The sequence below is a fragment of the Natator depressus genome, chromosome 13 (genome assembly GCF_965152275.1).
Source record: "Natator depressus isolate rNatDep1 chromosome 13, rNatDep2.hap1, whole genome shotgun sequence".
In the NCBI taxonomy this organism is placed as follows: Eukaryota; Metazoa; Chordata; order Testudines; family Cheloniidae; genus Natator; species Natator depressus.
In genome coordinates, this window is record NC_134246.1 from 19,095,548 (window position 1) to 19,110,073 (window position 14,526).

The 14,526-nt window shown below is 49.2% G+C and overlaps 1 protein-coding gene across 2 annotated transcripts in view; it reads left to right on the forward strand.

The window, feature by feature from the left end:
- Positions 1-10,437: 10,437 nt before the first annotated feature.
- The window catches only part of SLC13A3 (solute carrier family 13 member 3), a 41,384-nt gene continuing 37,295 nt past the window's right edge, over positions 10,438-14,526 (forward strand). For both annotated transcript variants that reach the window (XM_074970081.1, XM_074970082.1), the window contains exon 1: positions 10,438-10,574. In XM_074970081.1, coding sequence (XP_074826182.1) covers positions 10,464-10,574 — 111 coding nt within the window. In that variant the 5' untranslated portion in view covers positions 10,438-10,463. The remainder of the gene's footprint in view (positions 10,575-14,526) is intronic.

The following is a 14,526-nucleotide window of genomic DNA, read 5'->3' on the forward strand; positions in this document are numbered from 1 at the left end:
TATGCCAGCATGGACTGAGCAGGGGGCTGGGAGCTAGGAGCTAGGAACATCCTGAATTCTAGCTCTGCCACTGGCTCTCTGGGTGGCCTTGAGCAAGTCATTTAACTTCTCATATCAGTTTCCCCATTTGAAAACTGGGGAGGATGATGATGATAATAATAATAATAATATCCATTTACCCACCTCAAAGGGTTGATAGGGTGATTCATTGATTTGTTATTATTTGCATAGTATTCTGAAGCTATAAAGTGCTATTGGAGAGGAGGGAGAAACTATATCACATGGACCAGGATCTGCTCAGACAAGATGCAAACCAGTCTCTAAAATGTACTGTACCAACAAGCTCTGTGGCTATATACTCTACCTCTTTTCCACCAGGCCAGTGATTTATGGTTCTTATTAGCCAGGGGATGGTTTTCTTCTTTGGAATCTGTTTTGTACTTTCTTGCTACTCATTTGACTCTGTTAGAAACTATGACTTTCCTGACACTTTGGGAATGACCTATCTAGTATCGCTAATTCCCCTGATGGCTAATTGGCTGTGAAGGGGAAAGGGCTTGTTTGCCTAATAATAATTCTGTATCTCCTAGTACGTTGTGGGGCTGAATTCATCAACATCCGTAATGCACTTTGAGCTAGTCAGTCAGAGGATGCTGTAGAAGTGCAAAGTGAGATCAGGTTATTATGTTGCTTGTCTTTTCTGCTCACTCTCTCTGGTTTTATTCAGACTGGTTCAGCCTCCATTCGCTGTACTCCAGACACAGCAACAAAACAGAGAGAAAGTCCAGCCCGCACTTGACTTTATCCTCCCATCTTTTCCCCCTTTGATCTGTTCCTCAATTTGATTATAAAGTTTGAACTGTCGTCTGTATCTTCTGCCCCTGGGATTCTCTGAGGCTGTGGTCGATTTTACTTTTTTCTTCTTATGTGGCATTTCCATTCCTGGAGGTTTGCACTTATGGTAGCCCATTCTGTACGATCCTCTGCTTATCTCTTTGTGGATGAACAGTCCTTTTGGTCCACCCAGGATACTACACTGCATTGACTGAGTTCAAGGGCATCGGAACCTTTGTAGAAGGTTGCGGGGAGGACAAGGCCAGAGTGGCGGGGGAATTAAAGTGCTACTTAAATACCCCACAGAGTGCAACGGCAATAGAAATACCCAGAATACAAAATGTAGCCAGATTATAATGTTTAAGGCATAATTATAGTATGAACAAACAAACAAAAATAAGACAACTTTAATTCTAAACATCGGGATTGCATTTTATTTTTGCACTTCGTGTATTGTACTTCACTTGCATTTATCATTTTATTGCATATACCCTACTATTAATACTGCATTATTATTGTTTTTTTACTATTGAACTGTAACTTGCAATTCTGTAACATTACAATCGAATTGTCCTTGTTTATATATAATGTATATTTTAACAATTGTAACACTCCATTGTAAATCTCCTTAGAATAAGGCATCAGCAAAATTAATAATAATAACAACAAACAACTTTGAAGGAAGGTGAACATGTCCCCATAGAAGAGGTACCGTATAAAATGATTTTTTTCTATGTTTTATAAAAAATAAAATAAAAAATATCTTTTATATTTTTAGAAAACCTAACAAGCACCATGAACAGGTTGTAGCAGATAGAAGCAATACAGGATCTATTAAGCAAAAACTGTATACTTAATGCAGTGTTGGTCACACGATTATCTAGGATTGCAGTGGATATCTAGGAATGCATCTGATCTCCTAGTGCTTCTTGGTCTCTAGGAGTACAGTCATTTTTTTTTTTTGCACAGTGTATACATTTCTTTTGTTAAAAAGTGGGGAGGCATGGTTCCTTGGCCCTCCCCCCAGTTCCAGTGGCTGAGTTCCAATCATCTCTAATACTTTTTTGGTTGGTTATGCGGTCTATCCAGGATATTTTCAGAATTCTTCTGTAACATTATAATAGGGTGACCAGATGTCCCGATTTTATAGGGACAGTCCCGATTTTTGGGTCTTTTTCTTATATAGGCTCCTATTACCGTCTCCCCCACCCCCGTCCTGATTTTTCACATTTGCTGTCTGGTCACCCTACATTAAAATTTGAAGGACTGTAGTTTATCATCAATTGTTTGAATGTCCATGTTGGATTTTACTTTGTTCATTCAATAAAATAATCCTCTCCTTGCCCTTTATCCTGTCTTTTTTTGCTGTTTTGATAAAGAGGAAAAGAGCTATCCTGCCTGCCTGTGCTGATCGGGAATTTATTTTGCAGGGGTTTTTGAGGTCAGGTGTGAAAAGCCAGTCATTTGGAGTTATAATTCTGGTGAGGACATTTTCTGTACTTCCTCTATGACCTGTTTATAAAGCATCTTTTCCTAACAGGCTTAGCCTTTGCTTGGATTAATGTATCTGGGCCACATTCACGTGTTAGTTTTTGCTTGCTCAGCATCTGTGTGCAAAGTGGGGAAATGGCTTTAGTCTTGCTAAGATTAGAATGATACAAGTCAGAATATTGCAGAGGGCCTGGACCAAAACTCTTGAGCTGAGCACCTGCAGATTTTGAGAGAGTCTGGAACTGACGGTTGTCCTTTGTCTTGGGTCTGCTGTGATTAGCTCTTACCTTTACATTGGTTTCCTCCTAGCAGTGTAGAGAACTTGTCAAAATTCTTTTAAAAAACCCTGTGTTGTTGTTGAGTGGAGTTGGAAAAGCAACTGCACCTCCCTGCGTTGTCATTTTTGGCTTCTCCATAATGTGTGTTTGTGTTTGATTTCTGTGTACGGGGAAGAAATATGATACTGGATTCCAGACTGAGCATTTGAAGAAATATTTAAGCATGTGGATTTTCAGTGTTTTTTAGCACGTCAGATGTAAGCACCTTTTCCCCCTTTGTATTTGAGATGTATTTAATGTAGTTGTTGGACTCAGTACAGGGGTAACAGGCTGAAATTCTCTGTGTTATGCAGGAGGCCAGACAAGATAATCTAGTTGTCCCTTCTGGCCTTAACATTTAAGATTTTATTTTGAAATGCATGACCTGCTAACTCCCTCTGATAACAAATGGCATGAAGCAAGTGACTCTGCAGTGTGGAAGATCTTGAGGAGAGAGAAGATGCCTGTGTCCCTTTTCTGAGAATAGAGATGGAAAAGAAGTAGGGTCACCCCGCCTTACCCCCATTTTACTGTCTTGGTGTAATGCCATTAGCAGCAGAGCTGCACTAGTGTAAAATTAGAATAACACAGGGGTCCCCTGGAAAACAAAACAGAAACCAACACAAATAAGCACATACCCACTTCAGGCAAATAGCAGCGTAGCCCTGTGATTTTAAAAAGACCACTAAAGCTGGTATGCTGTGAAAAAGGAAATGTTAGATTTGGCAGCATTTAAAAAGATATGGGCAACCACTGTTTTTTGTTGTTGCTAGATTTGCAATAGAGTTGTATACAACTAATACAAGTCTTTTTAGCTTGAGGGCCGTCAGTATCATATCTAACAAGAGTTGGGTTAGTACTGCTAGGAAATCCCAGGAAGTGATAATGGCGAACCAACTGATATCAGTGCTGGGTGAAAGAATGTTGGTGTCCTGTGCAAATTGGGGTGCCCCCACCTTCCCCGTTACCATGGCAGGGCAGCTGGGCCAAACCTGAGTGGCGCTACAACCCCACTCTAGCTGCACTCCAGCTGCTACCAGCCCTGCAGAGCATGAACAGGAGCTGCACAGCACCCCAGCCCACCCCCACTCCACACACACAGACCCCCGAATGCCCCTCCCACATATACCCCTACAGCCCTCTGCCTGCCCCCACTTATCCTGACATCCCCTACACATCCCAGAAGCCCTGACATACATCCTGCTCACCTCAGCCCCCAGCATCTCAGCCCCACTGGCAGAGCCCTCAACATAGCCCCCAGCCGCACCACCGTCCAAAATCCTCCATTCCCCCCACAACTCACCCCACCACCTCCTAACATCCCCCAGTGCCCCCAACCCCTCACCCTCCAACACTCCCCACCAACCCTTAGTCCACCAACAAGTGAGGTCCCAGCCCCTCATCCACCACCCCATGAACCTTCCTGCCCATTCACCGGCACCCCCCACTGCACCACCTGGCTCAGTGCTTGCTCCAATTCTGGGCGAGGGCAGCTCCTTACGATCCCGGCTGTGGCTCTTGTTGCTCCCCTCACCTGCCCTGCACTCTCACAGCAAGGACCAAATTTGGATGGGTGGTATTGCCAGGTCACAACGCCACTCATTCAAATTTGGCCCGTGGTGGGGACAGCCAGGCTAAATTAGAGTGAGTGGCGTTGTCATCTCATGTGTCTGGTCGCAGCACCACTCAGGTTTGGCCCGTCATCAAAATGCTACCCACCCACATCTGGTGGTCGGGCTTGCTCCTGAGATGGGCGCCCTGTGCAAACGCCCTGAGTGCATGTTAGTTAACTCAGGCCTGGTTGGCACCCTTATTACTTAATACTCTGCCGCCGCCTCAGCATGGTGCTAGGGGGTGCTGTACTGCAGAGAGTGCTGGTGATTCAGTAGTTACTCTTTCCTCTGTCGTTACTGAACCAATGCCTCAGCAAGGTGCTTGCTCTTTTGCTGGATACACCGTCTTTTGGATAAGATGTGCCAACTGTAGTCATGAAAGGTTCTCACAAGAGTAGGGGTATTAACTGGGGTATCCTGGACAAATTCCAGCTTTATCTTCTTTACTACACTTGCCCCTGGACTTTCAATTGCATTAGTTACTCTTCAACTTCTATAAATATGATGGCAGTGTGTTACTGGTGCAGCATGAGTGCTGCATTTCCATCCCAGAGGCAGCTGCTTTTCAGTGATGGGCTAAATGATCCCCATACACGCAGGGTCCAGTTTTCATACTTGCCACCTAAGTGAGGGCACTAGCTGTGCATTCGGGTGATCAGACTGACAACTGGGTGCCCAAGTTTGAAAGGTGGGCTCCCCATCTGCAAATTGCTTTGGAGTCTGTTGCAGCTGAAGATGCTGTAGGGTATTGGTATGATTTTGGTCTTTTCCTTACCTTGGAGACAGAGCTCTTCACTTGATACCAAGTAGGATTCAGAAGCCTATCGTCACCAGATATGTTTGTATGGGGTTTGGGATAGGGTTTTTTCAGCAGAGGCCATTCAGCTCTGGAGTAAATTGGCCCCTGTGGTCTGAAGAAACCCAGATGTGCTGGTCTTCAAAGCATGTTGCAAGAAATCTCTATTCTCCTAGGCTTTTTCTGAGGGGGGAGTGACTAGGGCTGAGTGGCGATGGCAGGAAGATGGGCTTGTGTTGCTGGGGAAGGGAGTTCAGTGATTGTTATATGTTGACAGCGAGTCAGTTTTTACTTTGACAGGTTTCATAGTAACAGCCGTGTTAGTCTGTATTCGCAAAAAGAAAAGGAGTACTTGTGGCACCTTAGAGACTAACCAATTTATTTGAGCATAAGCTTTTGTGAGCTACAGCTCACTTCATCGGATGCATTCAGTGGAAAATAAGTTTTTACTTTGTGTGTGTGTGTGTGTGTGTGTGTGTGTGTTTTTAAACTGCCTTGTAATAGCATCTGGAGCGTTAAGCACATTTTACACATTAAATAAATAGACAAAAGTAAATAAATGTTAATTAACCAAGTAATCTTAATGAGACAGTGACACTGCTCATATGAACAATGTCTGTTCAACCCCATAGATTGGGTTGATTTGTTTGCAGGTCACTCTGTATCCCTTAATCAGCTGATTAAGGGTAACTCGCTAACGAAGTCGTCAATTGGTTTCTTTAATTCTTAGTTACTGTGAAAGGAGATCAATCAACATGATGTGTGTGGCTCTCTTCCATCTTCTTTCCTTTGTCTGGGCTCTTCCTAATCTCAGTGCCCTTCTAGTGGAGACGGGAACATGTAGAGGGAAAAGCCTTACCTCTCTCAACCCCCCCAGTCTGCCCATTCCATTTGTTTTATCTGAGTCAGGTTTGACCTGCATTCCACTGTGAGAAGGAATAACTTCTAGGTATTGATAAGAGCCTTTTAGTTACCTGGAGAAGTCATCTTTGGAAACATGCTCTTTCCACTGACAGCTATTTCACAGCTGTGCTGGCTGGTGTCTGAGTTCTGGGGACAATAGATTTGGAGCTGTTGGCTGTCGTTACGCTGAGTTGGATTCTGTGCATTCTGCAACCCAGAACATAGAACTTTTCACCTTTTGGCCCATGTATGTGTCTGAAAAATATCTAAATAAAATATGCTCTAAATTATGGAGGAAGATGTAACGGAGAGTGGGGAGCACAAAGAAAGCAAGAATCTAAGCTAAGCAGATCTGCAGCATTACCTTCTGCAATTGGACCATATCCTGACATCCTTTCTCAGGCAAAACTCCACTGATCTCAGTGAGAACTTTGCCTATATATTCACTTCTGGATTGTAATCCTATAGACCAGTGGGTCTCAACCCTTTTCACACTGGGTCTCCTATTCCATCTAGCTGGGGATCTCCTCCTGTTTAGCAGTATGGGAAAGATGAGGTGGTTATGACCCTAAGTCTGGAATTTTATTCCATAGATATCTGGGTTGAGCATGTTGAAAAACTCATGAAGCTGCAGAACCAGAGGGGCGGTTGCATCTTTTTGCAGGACATCAAGAAACCAGATCGTGATGATTGGGAGAATGGGTTGACAGCAATGGAGTGTGCCTTGCACCTGGAAAAGAATGTGAACCAGTCACTCCTTGATCTGCACAAGCTGGCAACTGACAAGAATGACCCTTATTTGTTTGACTTCATTGAAACCAATATAAATTTCATTCATGGGGCCAGATTTTCAAAGCATAGTGCAATGGCTATACCTATAACAATACAACCCATACCTACCACACCTGCGGCCAACAAGAGCTTTTGCAGATGCCCTTTGAAATGCAGGCCTCCCACATCTTGTAAACATCGCAAACTGAGGAGCTCTGGATTTTTTTTATTTCCCTCTACCCTCCCCCTTCCTCTCCCACTTTTTTTTAAAAAGCTCTAGACATTAACTGCAAAAACCTAATTCTAAGACTTCACGGCAGAGAATGCATTTGCTTGTGCAATTAGGCCTTGATCCCGGCTGAAGCCTCTCTGGGTGTGACTGTAATATAAACGTTAAATAATAATGAAGGTTACACAGTTAATGTTTCTGATGGAATCTTAACTTTACATTTCCTGCCTTTTGTAGCTTAACTGTGCAAAATTTAAAGTTACATGACATTTTTTGAATTGATTTCTATACTGAACCTTTGCTTTAGATTTCTTAGTCTGGCAAAACCTCTATCTTTTAAAAATAAGGGCCTTTTTCCCAATGCCTTCTCCCTTGCACCTACGTAAGCAGGTGAGATCTCCCAAATCAGAATACTCCACTCACACCTATGGGAATGCTTATCATTTTTGCACAAGCGTCAATGATGATATAAAGTGCAAGGCAATTGAGAATCGAGACTAGACTAAACTATCACAAAATGAAAATGAGTGCCTTGGAGTCTTGGGTGCACTGTGTATCCCACTACTTCATCTGTGCCAGGTTTACAGTGGTGCCGTGGAGCCGGGCCCATGCTCAGAAGGGGCCCCGGCCTGCTCTGCTTGCACTGTGCCCTGAGACCCTGCCAGCCCGCTGGCTTCCCCCAACCCTACCCACCACTTGCTCTCTCAGCCAGTCTGCTGGTCAGCCGATGGCTCCTCTCCAACCCGTGGCCTCAACCCGCCAGCTTCTCTCTGCCCCCTGGCCAGACCCCAGTGCACCTCCGGCTCCAGGCAGTCTCTCCTTCCCACCACCTGTGGGGCCCTGCCTGTCTCCCCAGAGCTGATCCACCTGGGCCTGATGCAGAAGCTTGGCCAGTTGTGGTGGGAGACAGTGTGGGGGGCTTGGCTGGGTCCCTCCAGGCAAGTGGGTCCTGAGGGAGTCCAGGCGGAGCAGGCCCTGACCTGGCTGATCTCACCACTCCCAAGGGGCTGGAGCGATTCCCCACCCTCGTACCAGCCCTGGCTGCCCTGGTAGCTCATCCTGGCAGACACAGTCACATCCCAGCAGGGCCGGTGAGTGGGCTGGGAGGCAGGGTGTGGGGCAGTGGGTCTCTGGAGGGCCTGTGGGGGGTGCTGGGCTGTGAGGGGGCGGGGTAGATCTCTGTGTGTTGGGGCACTAGGGAACGGGGTTGTGTGTGGGGTGCTGGGCAGGGGTGGTGTTGAACAGGGTGTTGTGCATTTGTGGCAGGGTCTGGGGAGGTGCTGGGCATAGCGGGTCAGGGGAGGGGAGGGAGCGGGCTCTGGCCGTAGGGAATCGTGGGGGTGTTCTGGTGTTGGGCAGGGGGGCTGTGTGACATGGCATGGGTCCACCCCCGAGGGAAGGGGCTTGCTGGCAGCACAGAGCTGGGCGGGCCATTATGCGTGGGGCAACTGCCGGTTTGTAAATAGTGCCCTCGCCGTGGGCTGGGTGAAGCGGGGCCGCCCCTGCCATGCCATGCCCCATTGTCCCCTTGGGGGCCCACAAATATGTTTGGGGCTAGGCCCACAAAAGGTTAATTTGGCCCTGTACTTCATGGACATTTGTTAAAACTCATTCTCATACTGGGCCTTGGTATTCCCTGTAAAAGGCACATTTGGGGGAAAAGCTGCCATTACCGTCCTTCTAAAGGCGACCAACTGCAGTATCACAAACACAGTGTTTCTTCATATTAGATACCCAAGGATAACAAAACATACACTGCTTGTGCTCACTAAACACTAGGGCCAGCCCAGAATCATCCCTGGTGTAACTACTGGTTTCAATCGTGTTGAACCAGGAGTAAATTTGCTCCAAGGACAACACACTTCTAAAATGACTGAAAGGAAACACTATGGCAGGGGCTGCCAGCTTCTCTGTAATGTTTAAATGACTTGGCCTTGAGCTCATATTACTATATTATTTATTATTATTAAACTCTGAACTGTTTAACTTGGATGTTGCATATAAGCCCCCCAATACAGCAACTGTCCCTATTTCTCCTCACTTACTGCAATGCCAACTGGCAGAATAACTTGGGACTGCCAGCTCCACGTTGTAAAACGAGCTAAGGGGCTGCAGAAAGGCAGGGCCAGGCCCTACGTCATCATGGCTAGTGTACGACTTGTGAAGCAAGTGTGGTTAGTTTACAGCTGGATTCACTCTGAGTAGCCCTGTCATAGATGCAATCAGGCGCTTTGCAGTGATGAGGCTTTGAAGAGAGGGATCTGGTGTTTGATAACTGAGAAAACACTTCAGGATAGCTCCCTGTTGGCTGTAGAAAGGAGTTGGTGGCACCAGTGATTAATATTGAGCTGTCTCCACCCCATGGCACTCAGGGAGCCTAATTCATACCCAGAACACATGCAGCCAATGGCCCCTCGTGTTTCTGACTCCAGGCAGCACATTCTCACCTGACCTACCATCTGCTGGGCGGAGACCCATGAAGGCGGGAAAGCCGCAATGATGGCAGCAAGCAGCATCATCCGAGCAGGCTCAAGAGAGGGGGTTGCACTTCCCTGACATTCAAGCCAAAGGGGGGAGGGGGAGTGATGAGCAGCAGCGCGTCCCATGAGGCATGGGCAGCAGCAAGGGCCGGGCTGCCTGCAGAAGGCTGGAGGCTAGGGAGAGCTGGTAGGGGCCCTATTGCTGCAGGGTGCCCAGAACCTCCGCGAGCAGGCCAGCTCTTCTTCCGCCAACTCTGGCTGGCCAGCGTAGGGAGCGCTCCAAGACTGGCGTGCCAGCAACCCGTGGGAGCTGGCTGTGGGACCCACAAGGGATGGGTCGTGCCCCAAGGGTGCTGAGCGATGGCTTCTGAGAGAACTGGGTGCAAAACCCCTCTTCCTTGCCCCCGCCCTGTCGCCAGCCTTGGGGCGGTTAGGGATTTCTAAGGCGCCCATCACGGTGGTATCTAGCCAGACTGGACAAGATCGCGCCGGAGTTCACCGCTCACCAGCTCCGTGGGTTGCTTTGCACATCATGCGCCCTTCAGCTCGGGGAGGGGAAGCTGTTCTCTGTATCAAACAGCTCCCTCTCCTCCAGGCAACAGGCAGGTGTCCTCTGCCGGGGACCCGCGCCGGCCTCTGGACTCCAGCTCCCGGGGCAGCGTGCGGGGGGCCTGCGGGTGGGGTGGCCGGAGCCTGGACAAGGCGCGATGGGGCTGGATGCGGGACCTGGGGTGGAAGGAATGAGGAGCGGCGTTGTCATGCGGGTGCGTGTGTGTGTGTGTGTGTGTCCGGACGTGGGGGGCAGGGGAGGGGTGTCCGGAGCCGGGGTGTGTGTGTGTGTGCCCCGGGTAGAGGGGCGGGGTGTCCGGGGCAGGGGGCTGAAGGCCAGCAGCAGTGGCCCCGTGCTCTGTGCCGCCCCCAGGTAAGAGCCCTCCCTTCCTCCCCCCGGAGTAACTCTCCTCCCCCCGGGATAAAGCGGCGGCCCCTGCGCCCGGGCGCAGTCGGGTCCAGCTGGGTGTCTGTCGGACTATGGCAGCGATCGGAGCCCTAGTGAAGAAAGTGTGGAGTATCCGCCGGTTCCTGGTGTTACTCTGCACCCCGCTGGTGCTGCTGCCCATCATCATCAGCCTGCCCCCCAAGGTAACCCCTTCTCTTGCCCCCCGCCCTTGGAGCCCCACAGGGGATCCCTGCCCCCAGGGAATCCCGATTCCCCTGCTTGTCTCCAAGAGACACCTCCAGACCTGGCCCCCTAGCGACCCCCCTCCCTCCATCCCAGGGAGCCCCCCCCGCCGTGCTCGCTGCCCCGAGGGGAGCCCCTGCCCTGCCTGCCACGCTCCCTCCCCACATCTCTTCTGTCCCCTTTCCCAGGGCAAGTCACCTACCTGCCCCCTAGCCACTCCCCTCTGCCCTGCCTGCTCTGGGCCAGGTGCTCCCGCCCTGGAGCGCCCCAGCTGGAACCGATCCGCCACCGGCCCAGCGCCTCGTCTTGCCCCTGGGGCCTCCCCCGGGCCGGGGCTGTCTCTCGGTCCCGGCGGAGCCCGGCCTTGGCGCCTTTGGATGCAGCAGGGACCGCAGCCAGCGAGTTGGTGTCCAACTCTTAGAACTTTCCGCCGGGTCTCTCGGCGCCAAGCGCCGGCTTCTCAGGCACAGGGCGCCCGGCAGCGGGGACACACAGCCAGCCCCGGCTCCACGTGCGATGTGTGCCCCGCTCCTGCGCTCCCTTCCCTGCTCTGCGCCAGGCCAAGGCACTGCGGAAAGGCTGCGCCCGTGCCCGGCTCCAAGTGCCCCCCTCCAGCCCGTCAGCACTCGCCGCACACTGGCACCCCTGGTACATGAGCGTGTTTTCCAGACCCTTTCCAGTCAAGTCATTGGGGACATTGGGGCTGGCTTCCATGCGGGTCTGAATCCCCTCCCCGGACAGCCTGCCCTCCCTGCTGACTGCCTGGGGAGAGCTTTCCCTCACCCACCAGAAGAAGACAAGGGAACCAGCAGCACTATGCCTTGAAAGAGCATTTCAAGTCAGGAGACCTCATGAACCTTCCCACCCCGGCTTTCCCCACCCCATCCTCAGTGTTTGCTTGATAAATGATAAATACCTGATGCAAACGGTGCCTCCAGCTCCATAGAGGGTAGAATGGCATTGGATTCCTGAGCCTGGGAAAACTGCACTGCACAGGGCCCCCTGCACAGATGGGGCCACACATCTCACAAGGGGAAAGAGAGAAGGCAGAAGGAATTAGATCTATGGTCCATACCCCCCAGAGTACACTATGGGTCAGATTCTACAGCATGGCATTAAGCCCCTAGTACTGTGAGCAGAGTCTGGCCTGAGGGTGAAAATAAGGTGTTCTACCTGCACTCACAGCATGGATAAGGCTTAGCCTATGACTGTGAGCTGCACTGGCTGCTTAGCCATTATTACCCTGAGTGGTTTTATCCCTAACTGGTTTGGGCCATGGCTACTCTGGCTCCCTTCCCCTGTTGTGCTACCACGGCTGTGGATAGCGTAGTTTCTTGAGCTAGATTCCCCCTTGGTTTAACTGCCAGGAAGGCATTTTCTGAGGAGCGGTCCCTGTAGGTACACTGGAAGTCCATCATTTTTTACTCTTGGGGACTTGGGGTGGAAGTGAGTTCAGGGGAAGGGCCTGTGCTTAGTTTAACTCTTTTGATGTCTTGGTGAAAAGCTGCTTTGTTGTAGGATGCAGATACAGTGATGTTAACTGTGATGTGTATTTATATATTTGTGAAAGTGCCTAGAGATTTGGTGGGGGGGGGGGGAGGGGGCAGCGATAGCTCCAAACAAACCAATCCATCCCAGGGTGGTGGGAATATTGACTAATGCAGAACTAAGCAAGAAGGGTCTCAGAACTGGCTACAATTAAGTGGAATATGCTAAGATCTGGCACTAACTAGTATGGGATTCTACTCTTTCAACCTTCCTAGGATACCTAGTACTTAGAGTGTTTTTCATCAGTAGATCTCAAAGGGAAACTTAGGTACAGAGAGATGAAGTGACATGCCCAAGGTTACCCAGCAGGCCAGTGGCAGAGCTATTAACCCAGGGTTCCAGAGTCCCAGCATAGTGTTCTATCTACTAGGTACACTGCCTCCCCAACTGTAAGGAAATCCCACTATAAGGCAATCCCAAGATCTACACCCAAGAACAGCTTTCTCAGGAGAGCCAAAAGTTGCAGGTTTGGTGTTAGCATTGTGGCTGGATTCTCAATAAAGTGACGCATGGCCCACAATATGCCCAGTGAGTATTACATGGTTTCAATGGCTTGTTATTATTCCCTCTTACAAGCAATGTTGCGAAATATGGCATTTTGCAGGTGTGGGATGTGCTTGTAAACAGGCAACCTTTGTTATCATGACTGAAGAAGCTTCTTGAGTGAATATTTGGATTATTTTGTACAAGCTGTTTTTAGTTTAGGATTTGGGCTTGGGGACTGTGTGTTAGACAGCAGAGCAAGTGACATGTCTTTACAGTGAATGCTGAAAACCTTCTTGGAGAAATGCAGGATTTTTACAAATCACACAAAGTTTGGCTAGATGTCTAGAATGACTTGTATTTCCTCTCAGGAGACTTGGGGTATTTCACCCCAATGATTGGGAAGTTTTTTGCCACTGACTTAAACGGGGCCAGGATTTCACCCTTGAATTCACATCATGACTCAGATCCACTTGAAAATGAATTTGTTCTTGTCAGCAAAAATTGGGCACAGTTCAGTATGTTTGGCAGTCTCTTCTCAAGAGAAGCTCTGGACTGGAACAACCATGGCTATAGCAGGTCATGATTCACGTGCATTCGCAGAGCTGTGTTGGGGACACCTGTGTAGTCTACTGACTTTGTGCATGGCTCTAGTCAGCTAAAACCTACACATCCAAAGTCACAACATGAATCCCTGAAATAAAAAAGAAAGAAGAAGAAGAGGCAGGAACATTGTTTTAGTTGATGTCACCACACAGTAGCAGTGAGAATTCCTTTATGGAATTAAAATCCATAGTTTCCATTTTGCATAACTGTTGTTTTTGGATGATGTCTTACTAAGTGCACATGAAATCTTTTGATTGTTTCAAAGGGCAGAAATAAGATTACATAACAGGTATCTAATTCCTTCTGCAGACTTGTAAATAGCTCATTATATTAGCTTGTGCATTCATTTTCTGTGGCTGAACAAGTGACTAAAACTTTTAATGGTTTCCCTTTTGAAGCTGACACTGATGTAGGTCCAGGCATACAATCTGTGGTAGAAGAAGCATGCTGTGTGTTAAATGCAGACTCTTGTCTTGGGGTATGTCTACACTACAAACCTAGGTCACTTTACAGCCACCACAGTAATTACTGCAGTAGTGCCTGTCTACACTACTCTCCTTGGGTCGGTAGTGCGTGTCCTCACCAGGAGCACTTCCATTGACCTAAGAGGGACAGTGTGGGGAGCTGAGAGCCTGGTCTCTCAGCTCTACTGGCAGCTCCCTGCCAGGACCCTGGCTGCCCCACAGGCTCCTGGGGTCCTGGCGGGCTGCCTCCCATTCTGCTCCCTGTTCCCCACCGGGAGAGGAGAAGTTGCCCAGGGCTTCTTGCCTGCCCCTTCCCTGCCAGGAGTGTGGAGGAAGTCACCCCAGCTTCTCGCCCTGGCTCCCAGCTGGGATCGGAGTCCAAAGTCCCCTGGGCTTCTCACCTTGGTTCCCAGCTGGGAGCAGGGTCCACCTGCCCAGCTCTCTGAGGGAGCAGGGCTTTCTTGTCATAAGCTGCCTTATGTCGACCTAACTTTATAGTGTAGACCAGCCCTTGGAAGCCCAGACTCAGCGGTTCTAATATACTGGTAGCTCACTCCTCATGTGCACGTCCACACAGTTCAGCATGATTCGCACTTTTTTGCTCTAGAAAGACCCAATATTTGGAAGAGTGGAGGGGATTGCAGCTCAGAACTGGGCATTGTGTGCGGGGGGTGCTGCAGCTCAGTGTTTCGGTACATTGTGGGGTACAGTGTGGAGAGCCAAGGACTGGAATAGCAGTAGCGGCTGCAGGTCAGGTTACAGAGGCGTTGGCAGAGTTGCATGTGGCAAACTTTCACCGTGTCTGACTGAG